The 14670-nt window shown below is 41.8% G+C and overlaps 1 protein-coding gene and 1 pseudogene across 2 annotated transcripts; both read right to left on the reverse strand.

The window, feature by feature from the left end:
- Nucleotides 1–310: 310 nt before the first annotated feature.
- LOC135362962 (mediator of RNA polymerase II transcription subunit 20-like) lies at nt 311–2748 on the reverse strand (annotated as a pseudogene).
- Nucleotides 2749–9144: 6396 nt separating this feature from the next.
- HNRNPDL (heterogeneous nuclear ribonucleoprotein D like) lies at nt 9145–14630 on the reverse strand. Of its 2 annotated transcripts, XR_008506572.1 has the most exons (9): nt 13808–14630; nt 12841–13009; nt 12580–12741; nt 11969–12100; nt 11723–11837; nt 11005–11175; nt 10559–10651; nt 10083–10187; nt 9145–9401 (listed from the first exon to the last, which is right to left on the reverse strand). XR_008506572.1 is itself a non-coding variant. In XM_045880898.2 (8 exons), exons 1-7 carry the CDS (start codon nt 14248–14250, stop codon nt 10581–10583), a joined length of 1263 nt encoding a protein of 420 aa, XP_045736854.1. In that variant the 5' UTR covers nt 14251–14630; the 3' UTR covers nt 9145–9401; nt 10559–10580. The 2 variants fall into 2 exon arrangements, 1 of the variants encoding a protein (XP_045736854.1); XM_045880898.2 differs by lacking the exon at nt 10083–10187.
- Nucleotides 14631–14670: the final 40 nt, after the last annotated feature.

Consider the following 14670-nt stretch of genomic DNA (forward strand, 5'->3'; position numbering starts at 1 on the left):
GACTCCTCACTGAGTGTGGAGCCTGACATGGGGCTTGATCCCATGACCCTGAGATCATGACCTGAGCCAAAATCAAGAGTCAGACGCTCAACTGACTGAGCCACCCAGGCGTCCCTGGATGGTTGCATTCTCATGTGCCTCTATTTCTTGTATTTCCTGCTTACCGGTAGTTGGATCTAGATTTAGCTACTTTGAAGGTTTTTCTCTCTCTTTTTTAAGATCGATGCATTTTATTGTGTGTAAATGACATCTAAAACACACGTCAATTTAAAAAAACAAAAACAAAACAAAGAAACAAAAAAGCCAGGGGAAAAGGAGAACAAAAAAATGCAGATGGCACATCCTATAGTTAGAAAATTAAATTGAGCTTTCTGCCAGTGAAAGCTAAAAGAGAAACACGACTACTACCTGATTCTGTTGCACAGGCTTTAGATCTCAAAATAATTTCTCTTAGGTACCTTCAATGAGGGACAGTATCCTTGAGGACAGCTCGGTAGTATGTATATTAATATGTTTCCTAAGACCATCCCTGACTGCATACACCAATGTTAGCCCTACTAAACATTTCTGCAGCAGGAGTTGGGTGGGCAGGCAATGTTAAGTCAAATGAGCAGCTTGGAGGCTCAAATGAGAGGAGGACCAAGAGCTCAGGAAGCTGTGAACCCTTAGGCAAGGGGTGCAAAACTGACTGCCCAGTGTGACTAAGCCAGCGAAACTCACAAGTGGCTTTGGCACCTGCCCTATTACAATGCAATTCACAAACAAATGGCTTCCTTACAAGGGTACTCTGCAAAATAACAACCAAGGGCACTCCTGGGCTCATCCATTGAGCTCCATGTAGCAGAGGCTCCTGACTGGGCCCCCACATCCATTTTCTCCTTCATCTTTTAGTTCTAGAAGCCCCTGAGTTTTAAATGGACACATGGTCACCCAAATAAGAGGCTCTATGTCCCAGCGTCCCTTTCAGCAAAGTGTGGCCACACCGATTTGAGTGAATCCAGGTCATATCCTTTAAAAAGAAACTGCTTTGTTCTCTTTCCCCAGTGTATTGTAGACACGGAGCTGAACTTCTGGGCAAGGTCAACACCCCAAGGTTGGCTGAACAACAAAATAGAAGGAAACCGAGGTCTCGGTGACCTTGTACAGTTAAATCTGCCCCAGACCATCTGATTACACCTGTACTATTAGAAGAGAGAAGAATGAACTCCTACTAAGAGCCACTGTACTTTAGGTTCTCTTTGTTATAGCGGCTTAGCCTGTGGCTTAACCTCATTCACAACAGAATGGAAAGATGCCAGAGGGAGACTCCGAAGGACTCCAGCAACACCCTAGAAAAGTCAACTCACAGCTCACTTCAGCAAACAGGTCAGGAAATGATAGCCATCACACCAAGGGATGCCTCCTACTCCTTCTCCCGGAGAAGCCCACCTGCATCCCTGGAGTAGAGGAAGAGGCCTTTAGTACAGCCCAGCCCAGCCTGTCCACGGCGGACTTCGGCCAAATCCTCAGTAGCTGGAGATACAGACTGCTGTTCCCACCAACCCTAGGCAGGCACAGCCCTGTCCTCCCTTTCCCCCTCCACACTTCTCCACTCTGCGTAATTACCATTCTTGCAAACAGGCCACGTCCAGTAAGGCATAGGGTGATGCTGCTGCTGGGGGGCTGTGTGTGAGGGTCAGGGGAGGGGAGTCTAGATCCCCAGAACAAAAGTCGCAGCTGGGAAGAAGGAGAGAAGCCTCCACGTCTGCCCTGGGTTTGTGGGGTCCAGGGGTCTCAGGGTGCAGCACCTCTCCTCCTGCATGGCTCCCCTGGTGACAGAGCTCAGCCGGGCAGCTGCCAGTCACTAACGAATCCCAGCCACTGGCACCTGCTGCTGCTTGCGGATCTTACTGAAGAGTTCCACGTGCTGGACCACGGTCTTTGCTGGGCTGTACATGGCATTGCTGTTCCCAGACTCTGTTCCCTGGTGCGTGTCTGCCTAGAAAACTCTGTAGGAACTTGAGCAGCAAGCTCCAGCTGCCGCTGGCTACCACGCAGGGGCCATACTCTAGCCATGGAGATGCCTCGGGCACTGGGCCCCTAGGTGGGTGGACTGTGTCCACCTTCACTAGGAAGTCACAGTGCTGGTAACAGCTAACTCCGGGTCTCAATCTTGCTGGCCTTGGCACTCTGGAAGAAGCCGTTGAGCTTCACCATGAGCTCATCGAAGGTGTTGTCAGAAATAAGGCAAGGGCCATTCTCAAAGGGTACTCTGAGTTGTGCATCACGTACATCAGCTTCCCAGCCTGACCTTGGCTGCCAAGAGTAGAGGCAGCTGTGCGGTAGGTCTCACAATCCACACAAAATATTCCTTGCTTTGCCGCCTCAAGCATCTCCAGTTTCCGGTGAGGAGCTCCAGGGTCTGCGGGACACTCATGCCCTTAGCCACAGGCATCTGGGACACACAAGTCACACCCACGGTGTTGAGCCAGTAGGGTGGAGGTTCAAACAGTTGAATCACAGTATTGTCCGGCTGCCCACAGTAAGTGAAGCCCCCGAATGCAAGGTTCTGTCGAGAAGGTTTTCTCTTTGTTGTTAAACATTTTAGTTTCACCAAGATGCATCTCTGCATAGATTTCTCTATATTTTTCCTACTTGCAATTTGTTGGTATATTCAATCTGTGGATTGTATTTCATCACTTCTGGGAAAATGTCAGCCATTTTCTCTTCATATACGGCCTCATTCTGTCTTTTACTTTTTGGGGGGGTACCCCCACCCCACAGGAAGAGTCTAAGGCTCCTCTGCCATCCCTGCCCCGTGCTCACCTTCTCAGTGGGCTCCTGTGGGAGCCTCTGTCTCTTCTTCTAAAACCCCAATTAAACATGTTATGCCTCCTACTATAACCTTTATGTCATTGGTTCTCCATGGCAATTTTCATGTTTTTGTCTTTCCATGCTACATTTTGGGTAGCTTCTGTTCATCTATCCTTCAGTTGACTAATTCTTAACTTGTATCTAGTCTTTTTAGACCCATCCATCTTTAGTTTGTAATTTCATTTATTGTTTTATTTGTATCAGTTCTGTTTGATTCTTTATCAGATCTACTGTGTTGCTTTAATAGTTTCCTCTTCCCTGAGGTATTTTCAAGCTTATATTTTATTTCAGTGTAGTAAGCAAGGAGACCTGGTATCTTCTGGGTTTGTTCATTGTGTTGATTCTCACTCATGGTGGATTTTAATTTATTATGAATCGGTCATTATGTTTGAAAAACATTCATGGAAATCATCAGAAATCTAGGGTGAAGAAATGATTTTCATTTGCTTTTTCCAGGCACTTGAGGCCCCTTACATGACTAGAACTATCTTAATCTAAATTCTGAGATTAAGGTTCCCTTAACTACCCAGGTGAGGAAACTGGGTTCTCAGGTCTTTTGGAAGCCCTTAGTTTAATGGGGGTGATTGGGGTATCAGAGTCTCCACCTGGGCGTGGCCTAGGCTTTTGACTTCTGTGCCCTTTGTCTGGTAAGGCCATCAAACCCAACTTTGAATGCCAGGCTTACTCTCTAGGTTTTGACCTTCTCTAAATTTTAGCCAGGTGAGCTTTTCATTATATTTTTAGCTTTTAGTTCTTTTAAGAAGACTTAAAAAGATATTTCATCCTGTTTGTGTTCAGAAGGATTAATTTGAATTACTTAGGCCATAGTTGGTGAAAACAGAATCAAGTATTAAATACTTTTTGAAAAAATGTCTAATGAAAATTTTATCTAATATAGGTGTATACCTGAGTACATATTCTTACCCTATTGTGAGGAACATGCTAATGCATGGAAATATGAATATGTACTGCTAAATTAAAAAACAGTAATGATCTTAGGAGCATTTTATGGAATAATTTAAGAACTGACATCTTCATGTAAGACATTTTCTTTTCTCATGGCAACAACTGGAGTTAATAAACTCTGACCATTGTTCTTAACCAAGTTATACTAAAAATTTGCATACCTTTTCCAGAATTGCCAAGAGAACAGTAATTAATGCCTGTGTATTTCCTGGCTGAGTGTCTGCCTGTTTCTGTTAAAAGCAGAGGAGTGAAATTTGCCCCCTGGTGGCCTTAATAAGTAAGAGGATGATTTCATCAAGGGGCAAATATTTATACCCAGGAGAATTTAAAAAGATTCAGATTAAACAACACTCGCCTGTAGTACTGTGGCTCTTAGCTATGGGTCAGTGGCAAATCTCTGCACCTGCCACTAACACCAAGACCCTCCTCTCTTGGGAGTCAAGATAATAAAATAAATAAAGAATCCCACTGTCAGCAGAGAACGGGAAGTGAGATGATGTCCCCGAATTTGTCACTGTGTTGGATGGGGAATAGAAGAAAAATAAAAATCCTTTTGATGTCTGTATCTTAGTGTTCTAAAACATCATGATAATAGCAATTAAAATAACTTTAATTAAAAGAATAAGGGAAGACCTAGACCAGGGTGAAGTTTTTCTTAGTTTTGACAGGCTCTAAATCCTAGTTTACATGGAATGTAACTAAAGAATACATACATGAAAAACATAGGAGTATATATTTCAAATGACATCAAAGGTATAATTTGGAGGTCTGTTTCTGATTAAGTCGTTCAAAAGCAGGATTTAAACAAATTTAAATTGGGGCACCTGGGGGCTCAGTCGATCAAGCATCTGCCTTCAGTTCAGGGGCCTGGGATTGAGCCCCAAATTGAGCTGCATCGGGCTCCCTGCTCAGTGGGGGAGCCTGCTTCTCCCTCTCCCTCTACCACTCTCCCTGCTTGTGCTCTCTCGCTCTGTCAAATAAAATCTTAAAAAAATTAAAAAAGGAATTTCAATTGTATTCATACTGCAGGTACTTTAAAATCACTTTCCCCGGAATATGAAATACATACTCAAAAATGTATTTTCTTTTTCCTTATTCCCAATGATGTGGTCAGTGTAGTGCTAAAGTCCTAGAAAGCAGTAATGAAAATTCTTAAGACTTATTTTCAGTATTTTAGAAGTCTGATAGAAATCATGTGTTTTTAAAAATCTGCACAAGCTAATGAAAGTATTGTTTCTTTGCTTTTAGCTGGTATTGTAGTTGATGGTATGATGCCAATTATCACTGTGGAGAATTCTGACAGCTATATGCTTTTTTTTTTTTAAAGTAATCTCTACACCCAACATGGGGCTCGAACTTAGAATCCTAAGATCAAGAGTTGCATGCGCTACCGACTGAGCCAGCCAGATGCCCTATGTACCTTAATAGAAACGTCATCACATAATGAGCAATATATTTGGTAAGTATATAGCCATTCAAAACACAGTTCAGGGGCACGTGGGTGGCTCAAGTCACTTAGGCATCCGACTCTTGATTTTGGCTCAGGTCATGATCTCAGAGTTGTGAGATCGAGCCCCCCATCAGGCTCTGGGCAGGGCGTGAAGCTTGCTTGAGATTCTTGCTCTCTCCCTCTGCCCTTCCCCTGCTCTCAAAAAAAAAAAAAAAAAAAAAAATCAGTAAGAAATAAAAAAAAAAAAGCAACGCAACCGCCCCCCCCCCCCCCCCCGCCACGAGTCTGTGAGACAATGTATTTAAAGGGTGTCCTGGTAATGAAAAATGTTGGAACTACCCTAAAATGCCATTTAGCCCCCACTATCACTGTTCTTTCATCCCTCTACTTGCAACACCTATGGAAAACTTATGTCCTGTTCCAACTGTCTCATGGTTTAAGACAATTAAATAATCCCATAGGACAGATCTCTCATGAGAATGGTTTGCTGCAGACTATCAAGACTCCAGTTTCATTAGAGGAAAAAGTCAATTGTAACAAAAATCTTACTTGCCAACAAAGATCTCAGCACTTACAAATTAATTGTATTAAAGACTGCGGACCAATCTTCCTGGAAGTGACAAAAGCTTCTGTTCAAAATCTAAGACTCAAGAGATGCTTAAGGTGCCAGATATTGAAGATTTCAAAATGCTGTTGAGTTGGTATTTCCAATTAACTAATTTCTCCAATTGGAAAAACCAGGGGATTAATCAAATTTTTGCCCTAGGGCCTTTTGTGGGGTTGGTCACTCCTGTCTTCTAAAGCAATCACTATGAGTGTTGACCAGCCAACACACAAACACCCAAGTAGAGGACATCTGAAGAAACCTCTACCTGCAATTTCATGAAAGATAGCAAATTCAGTAAATTTTAGTCAGTTACCATAAAAGCCAACAACCTCAAGAGCCTTTTAAACTAGGTGGCTTTCAAAGATGTAATTTCTCTGAAACTACACTTAAAATATTTATGTATAGACATGCATCTTTTCTTTTTTTTGGTCAGAATTCCTTTTTGGTTAGATTATCAAGAGATAACCACTACAGTAGCATAAGGAAACTTGTCTGCAAGATAGTGTTTCTCGCATACTTCTCATTTGTGTTGGCCTTTGACAAACCCAAACCTTAAAACATTGTTATTTGAAATTTCTACATTTAGAGTAACAAATCGGGAGTACACTGAATACCCTTTTTCAAACTACAAGTCAGTCCCAACACCCTCTGAGATGGAGATATACCTCCCCCCAAATGGAGGTACATCTTTTTTTTTGAAGATTGTCCAAAAGTAATCTTTATACCCAACATTGGGCTCAAACTTAAAACTCCAAGATCAAGGCACATGCTCCACTAAGCCAACCAGGTGCCCAAGGGGTACACCTCTTAAATGAGTACTGAAAGAATAAAACCAGATTAAGCTGCCACTTAAACATAAATCAAGTCTTCAGAATGTATATCACCCTGTAACCCCAGGAATGCACTATGCTCTACCCTAGTTTATAAAAAGCAGTGGTTGAGAAGTCAAAGGTGAATTTTTATTTTTTGCCATTCCACCAAAATTCGTTAAAATTCCACATCCAATTAAACTATTTCGAGACAAAAATACAAAACCCCAACTAACCCTAAAACAACCCATATTTTTATGACAGTATTTTCAAATGACTTCATAGAAAAGGTTAACAAAAAAATTGCAGTACACCTGCAGTGTCCTTGAATCACTTTTAATCAGTGAAACTTAGCATCCTGTGGTTGACATCCTAGCAAAAAGTCCTGGTAATGGGTAGTGATTAAATTTTCAGATATTAAAAATTAAGTATTAAAATTTACAATTAGCAAAAATCCAGTCCCTGTCACCATCAGGGAATGGAATAAAAGCTCTGCTTATCCACGTTAGTATCCCAACAGACATCTTAGTCTTAATCTTACAAACATAACTATGAGACTGCAGAATAAACGTTTCTATTATGAGTAACACCACACAGAACTCAGTCAAAACCATTCAGGAAGCACATTTAACAAGATACACAGGCTCAGATACACAGGACCTCAGAATCTCCACCCTCTCGCCTCCAATTAATTTGTCAAATTACTTAGTTCTAAATGGAATACTTCAGGATGACACCTTGGTAACTATCGTTCATCCAAATGAAGTCCTACAGCTTAGCCTTGCTGTATTTAAAATTTACATCAGTTGGCACTCATAGAGCCTAAAATCTGAATTTAAAGTCCAAAGCCCTTTGGGAAAAAAAAAATGCATTCTTACTTTCAGTTCTTCATACATCTCAGACAATAATCTCTAGATGTAGTGTATTTCTTCAAAGTCATATATATCAAGACTTGATTGAAAAGTTTGGATTTTGTTTAAAAAGCCTTTATTCATTTTTGATCAGGGAAAGGACAATCTCAATGTCAACTTCTCACCTAATCATAAATTTGAACAGGATTCACTGCCTTAGAAGACACTGCGCCTACAGATTTTGACAACTTAAAATGAAAATCTCCCTTGTTCCCTAAGGTTGCATGTTGAAATAATAAACAGTCCCTTGCAATAACCAACATTGGTACTTGGCCTAGGTTTAAGGTCAAATAGCAAAACAGGAGCAAAAGGAGGCCAAGTGCATTGTAACTTGATAGCCAGCAAGTACAAACATCATTCAACAAAGAAAGTTGCAGGCACCAAATAAACAAAAGGCAGGTTCAACAGCATAAAAAAATTTACATTTGGTTGAAGGTGAAGTGAACTACTCTGCATGTGAACACCTATGCCAATCCTAGAGGGTAATGTGGAACCACAGAACACAAAACTTCAAAACCTTAAATCCAATTACACTGAATGTAAAATTCAAAACTTGAGTTTACCCAGGAAATTCTCCCAAATCTAGGGCTAAAACTGCTTTCTGATGCACCAGGAAGATATTTTAATGACTTGGTCACTTAGATTTGCACTGACATACATAAAATTTAAAGTATTCTTTTCCCTACTACTCCTTCCTATGTCCGAATCTGGGTATGCTTAACTACCCAGCTCATGCACTAATGCATTAAAAATGATGAAATCTACTACCATGACTTTTTCTAAGAACTCACATCACATTAACAGTTAACACCCAATATAGCTTCCTAAAAATGCCCCAATAGAAAACATTTTGTTCAGTTTGGTGCTTGCTGTGACAATACCAACAGAAGACAACTAATTCCCTCAGCCACTACTTCAAATACCTCAATCTAACTTTTGCTCAAATTTTAACCTCATACCTATCTGCCAAAATGCTTGTTAAAATTTAACTGTTTTAAACTGTAGCTCCTATACACAGTTTAACAGGGCCTTTTCCCTGGGTATATCTGGACATTTTAATCAAGAAAACAAAGTCATGGTATTATGATTAGCCAAAGCTCTTTCTAGCAGACCGCTGATTCTGATTTAGTCTATCTTTAATAAATGGCTTCCCAGAGACAGGAACAAAGCACAATCTTTTCTATTCATCAAAGGAGCTACCAACATGCTTTGTGCCAGAAAGGTGCACTTTTCCAAGACATAGTCCAGAAGATTCATGGTCTGCTAGAAAGCTTCCACTAATGACAACCCTAGGACAAGGTCTCCAGATATACAGAAAAGAAACGTTAAAGGTGTGATAGAAACCTCATTTAGCAGGGAAACGAAGCCTTAGATAGTATACATCTAACAAAAATGGGGAACAGGGGGACACTGTAGCTGGCTATTCATAAAGGACCACAGTTTCTCCCTATGGACCAATACTCCCTACAAAATAAACTGTGCCTTAATTATTGCTTATTTTAAATTACACTTTTACAGAGCTATTTAGTACCTGACGCAGAAAAACAATCACATAAGGAAGCATTTATTTGAGGTTTAACATGGAATCATACAAATAAAATTTGTATAAACACAAATCCACATCGAGTCATAACACAGATAGCAAAAGACAAAGTAAAAACAAAGAAAACTAATTGGCAGCTATATACAGTTGGACACAGTTGTGTCTTGTACACTAGAAAGTCTTTTACAAAATAATCTTAGATCAACAGAAGACCAATCTTCAATGTCGTCCTGCAAGATGGGTTAACTTTAGCAATCTCCTCCTAAAAACAAAAACAAAATAGCAATTAGATTTGTGCAACTCTGAAAGCTTTCAAAGGTCCATTTTCATGAATTGTTTTAAGTCCTCAATTTATTCTTTTCTTCAATAATTAAAGATCACATGCATGTTCAATGGCAAAATGTAATTTGGGTCATTAATAAATTCACCCTGGAGTTCCCAAATGATACTAAATTTAAATTTAGTTAAGGAATTGGGGAATGCAATCTTCCCATATTCACAGGTTGAACTGTGCTAGATTAAGGTCTACTAGAAATACCTCTAGTAAGCCAAAAAAACGCTCTTACAAAAATGGATTTCTAATAGGCTTATTATATTGTAAGACAACAAATTTCTGTGTGCATATGATCTTTAATTTATATCCCAGATTTTAAAGTTCTTGTTTTGGTTTGTAGATTTCACTATTAGCTATAAAAAGAAAAAGCAAGCATTAAATCTTAAAGAATGAACACTTAAAATGAGGCTCCACAATTGAAATACAACACTAAACAGAAGACCAAAATGATTAAGCTGTAAAAAGGCATTTATGTACTTTAACTCCTGTAAAAAACCATTTAAGTTAAGTTTAGACACTTAATCTTCAAAAAGATTAAAAAAGAAGCCAAAGTCTGAAGTTTTCCACTTTAATCTTTACGCTGGTACATGAAGTTGGAAGAGACCATACCACAGGACAGCGTTTTCTGGTGTATGCCTTGCGCTCTGCCCGCAACGTGCGACCCCCAGAGATAGACGTGGTCAGGGTGACACACGGCCTGCAATGAAGTTCCCGCTGGCGGGTACAAACAAGGTATAATGTCAGAGTTAGAAGACAACATTCTTGTTTTCCTTAAGTTGTACCCATTTCAGTACTTTACCTGTTAATAGTTCTAAAAAAGTTTAATTATTCCTCTAGACCACCTGGTACACAAAGCAAACAGAAAAACTCTTAAGTTTTTCTGTAGTACTAAAGAAAGTGAGATAAGACTTTAAAGTTAAAGATCTATAGACACTTTAGGCAAAACAGGCTCATAAAGCAATTAAAAAGTTAACAATTTAGTAAAAACAGACTACGTAATATTGTTTTTACTTATTTTTCATTTGTCTATTGATCTTTAAATTAAATTAGACATTTCCACTGGTTTCTTGTACTCGTACACACACCTGTTTTCTCCAACGTCCTCCTTTAGTATGGCTGGTAATTGTTTTGGTGATTGCCACCCCCTCGAGACGCCTTGCCGTAAGTGCTCTGTTGGCCTAGTTTGGAAACACACAAAAATTATATTAAGATAGTTTTCTACAAAATGGTTTCATTATAAGTACTTTATAAAGCCATTAAACATGTACAACTCTGCATGCCAAATGTTAAAATTATCAGATATCTTAAATAGGCATTATAAACTAGTCATGTATCACATATTCTAGAACATTTCTAACCACCCAAATTTTTACATTAGTATAATCACCCGGTAACGATCAAATGCCTAAAAGCTTAACTCCAACACTTCAAGAACGGAAAACCCACACACAAACAATTTCAGAATGGGATTGTACTTTTAACATGGAATTTTAATACCATTGGTTTATGAAATTAAGTTAAATATTCTTACCACTGTAGTCTGCATATCCCTGTCCATATCCATAGTTCCCATAGTTATACCCAGTATAATCATAGCCGCCATAGCCACTATAGTTTTGATCACCACCATAGGCACTATTGTAATTTCCATATCCTTGATCATAATAGTTATTAAATCCTTGGTTCCAGTTTTGACCCTGACCTGAAACAATGCACAATGATTGTTAGATAACAACTTCTGGTCGGTCCCCAATCCTAACACAAAATGTTGTGTTCCTGTCTCTCACTCTGAAAATCTTAAACAAGTGGAATAAACATCTATATAGTCATTTGAGAAAGTTATTTTTCCAGTTGTCAAAAAGGGGCAGAAAGTCCAATTTGTTTGCCAATTATCAAGTTTCCTAAATTTAATGGAAAAATCAGAACAAAGGTGAAGACAAGTAGGCTGTTTAGTTTTAAAACAAGAACTCCTGTCCCCCAAAACCCAGCATGCCATGGTGTTTTCATGTAATCATAACTACATTAAATTGGCATTATTTTCCCATTAAAAAAGGACACTGTCAGAGGGACCATTCTTCGAAGAGGTGAAACCAGTAAACTAAGTAACCAAAACCCATCCACTAACTTGAGCATTTTTTATGTTGAAAATCTGGCTTTACTTTCTCATGGGCTTATTCCTATTTAGCAGTTTATAGCTTAAACCAAGGGGTCATTTTCAAAGGATTAAGTTCCAAAGAATGAAGCCTCACCTCGTCCACGACCCCTAGTACCACCTCGTCCACCAGCTGCAGCACCTCGTCCTCCCTTTTGTTGTTGCTGTTGCTGCCTGTATACCTCTTTGGGTTGTGCAACTTTGATTTCACACTATAAACACATTAAAACACCTTTTTTACTGAAATGTCAAGCCATTTTATTCTTCTCAAAACAAACTGAGAAATCTCGTCTGAAGAAAACCACCTTAAAATTTTCATTTAATAAGAGCAAAATGGCTTTACCTTCCCAGAACCAATTTGATGGTATCGGCTTTCTAACAATTTCTTTACTGGCTCTTCGTCTGTATATGTGATAAAACAAAATCCTCTTCTTTCATTTGTTTTTGTATCCATGGGAAGTTCAATATTTTCAATCTGAAACCAAGAAGCACACTCGAGATCATCCAGCAATGATAAAAACTACCAGAAGGTATTACAACACCAAAGGTCCCCGGTCCCGTTCAAGCGTCAATATAACATGCTGCACATTACTATAGTCAGATTGCTTCTGTATAAAAACTCATATTTTATTATCAACATCGCACCACAAAGGTTCATCTGTGAAGCAGAGAACAAAACTTAGTATTATTTTGTACCTAACAGATGCCACTAGTCAAGTCCAAACACTGACCACCCCAAAGCACCTGTGTTTTGGCCAAAGCAAATTAAGATGTTTATTTCCATCACAGGGCAGAAAAAACAGCAATTAAGGTACAGTGACTAGAAGGGACCTGAACAGTTAATTTAACTTCTTCCTCACCTGACAAATCAATTTGTTCTGTAAAAAGCTGGGGATTAACATTACATAAACACACCAAGTATGAAACACATATAAACGTAATCACACAGCGCACCTCTCCAAAGGCTCCAAAATATTCTTTAATTTGTTCTTCAGAAGTATCTGGGCTCAATCCACCCACAAAAACCTTTTTGGGAGGTTCTTTCCCTTTTAAAGCTTTGGCCCTTTTGGGGTCTATCAATTTGCCATCCAATTTGTGTTCTTTCAGTTCCAAAACCTAGAAGACAAATGTATTTAATTTGACAACATACAATCAAACCCCCAACTTGCAAAAAAAGCACACAGAAGCAGCACAATGCAAAGTACCTGCTCCTACCTTATCAACACTAGCAGCATCTTTGAAAAGCACAAATCCAAATCCTCTTGATCTTCCAGTCACTGGATCTGTTTTAATTGTACAGTCTACAACTTCCCCAAATCGAGACAAATATTCAGTCAGATCTTTCTTGCTTGTATCCCAGCTCAAGCCTCCAATAAACATTTTACTAGAAATAAAGTTATTTTTTAAAAAAAGATTAGCAGCACCTCAAGGATTACTTCAGTTCTGGAATTATGTTTAACTACGAAATAACTGGGGGGGGGGGCGTTTAGCCGTATATGCAAGTAATTCAATCCGTGTATACACATCACATATAAACAAAAGACCACAAATCCCCCCAAATTCCATCGAGGTCACTTATTCGAAACAGTGGACATTTTGCTCACCATACTGCATAATACGAAATTTAAGCGAGGCCAACCAAGTTAGTTCTACATTGATTTAGTATTAGAAATCCAACTTCCTAACCCGATCCCTCACAACTTCGGTCCACCCCCTTCCACAGCTGTCAAGGCTATGTTACACCTAAAAAACTCATAACGCGTTCTGGGGATCCGGGTACCAGTCACACACTGATTCCCAAACTAAGAATTCCCTAAACTCTCCCCAGTAAAACTGTGCGGGGGGCCCTAACACAGACACAATAAAAAGGCGGCGGCAGCTGCAGCATGTGGCGCAGCGAGGCCGGCCCCTCCCCCTCGGGCCCCACGCGGCGCCTGCGCACTCGGGACATAGACGCCGCCGCCCTCCTCCTCCAACTCCTCCGCCCTTCCCCCACCTTCCGCGGGCCTCTCGAGGCACCCCCTCCGTCTCCTACTTTCCTCTTCCCTCCAAGCTAGTGCGGCCCAGCGGGCACGCGGGGAATCGACCCGGGGCAAGAACCGGGGCAGCACGCGGCTCCCGAGGGATGAAGGGCGCGTGCGGCGCGCTGGGGGAGGGGGAAGAGAGGAGAAGCGTGCGGTACCCGTCATCCTGCTGATTCTTGCTCGCGTTGATCTTGGATCCCTCTGCGAATTCCTCTATGTTGCTGTACTCGTTCATATCCTCCATGGTGGCGGAGTTGTCGGCCGTGTGGTGCTGGCGCGCAGTCCGGGTCGCGGCAGCAGCGGCGGCGGAGCGTTGTATGGAGCTGGATTTAAAATGGCGGCGGAAGAGATCCGGGCGCCGCCTGCGCCCTCCCTTTATAGCCGCCCCGCCCGCCAATCGGGAGGGCTGCTGGGCGGTGACGTGGCGCTGGGCCCGGCGCGCCCCCTGCCGGGCGGAGCTGGGAGCGAGCGAAGGGAGGAGCGGGGCGAGCTGCCGTGGCGGCCGCGGCCGCCAATGGGAAAGGCTGCGGGAGGCTAAAGTAGCGGGAGCGGAGGGGAACAATGGCGGCGGCACATGGGAAAGCCGGGGCGGGACCTCCATCGCGGCCCTCCCGGTGAGGAGCGAGGTCGTGGGTGAGGGGACGCGGGCTTAAGATGAGAGAAGCGTCAGAAGAGAAAAACGAAGGGGCGAAAAGTCCTGGGGTCAAAAATCCCGAGCAGCGCCGTCGCAGGGCCACAGTCCCTCTTGTCTTGAGAGCCTTTGTCTCTGGCGTCCGGTCCAGCCCACTCCTAGCAAAGAGCCGTCAACCCCGCCTTTTTCCAAAGCCCTCGGTCCCCCAGTGCGGACTGCTGCGGTGGCGGCTGCTGCTATCGATTAGCACCGTGGCCGGGGTGCTCCGGAAAAAGGTGGACTGCGCCCGGCGCCGGCGGCTGAGACAGCGAGCGCACCCGCCCGCCCGTCTGCCGCGCGCACGCGTGTTTTGTCCTCGAGCTGGCTGGAACCAGCCGAACAGGAAGCGGG

Source organism: Mirounga angustirostris, unplaced genomic scaffold (assembly GCF_029215605.1).
Source record: "Mirounga angustirostris isolate CCGP_5_RB_7025 unplaced genomic scaffold, mMirAng1.0.hap1 SCAF_2, whole genome shotgun sequence".
NCBI lineage: Eukaryota > Metazoa > Chordata > Mammalia > Carnivora > Phocidae > Mirounga > Mirounga angustirostris.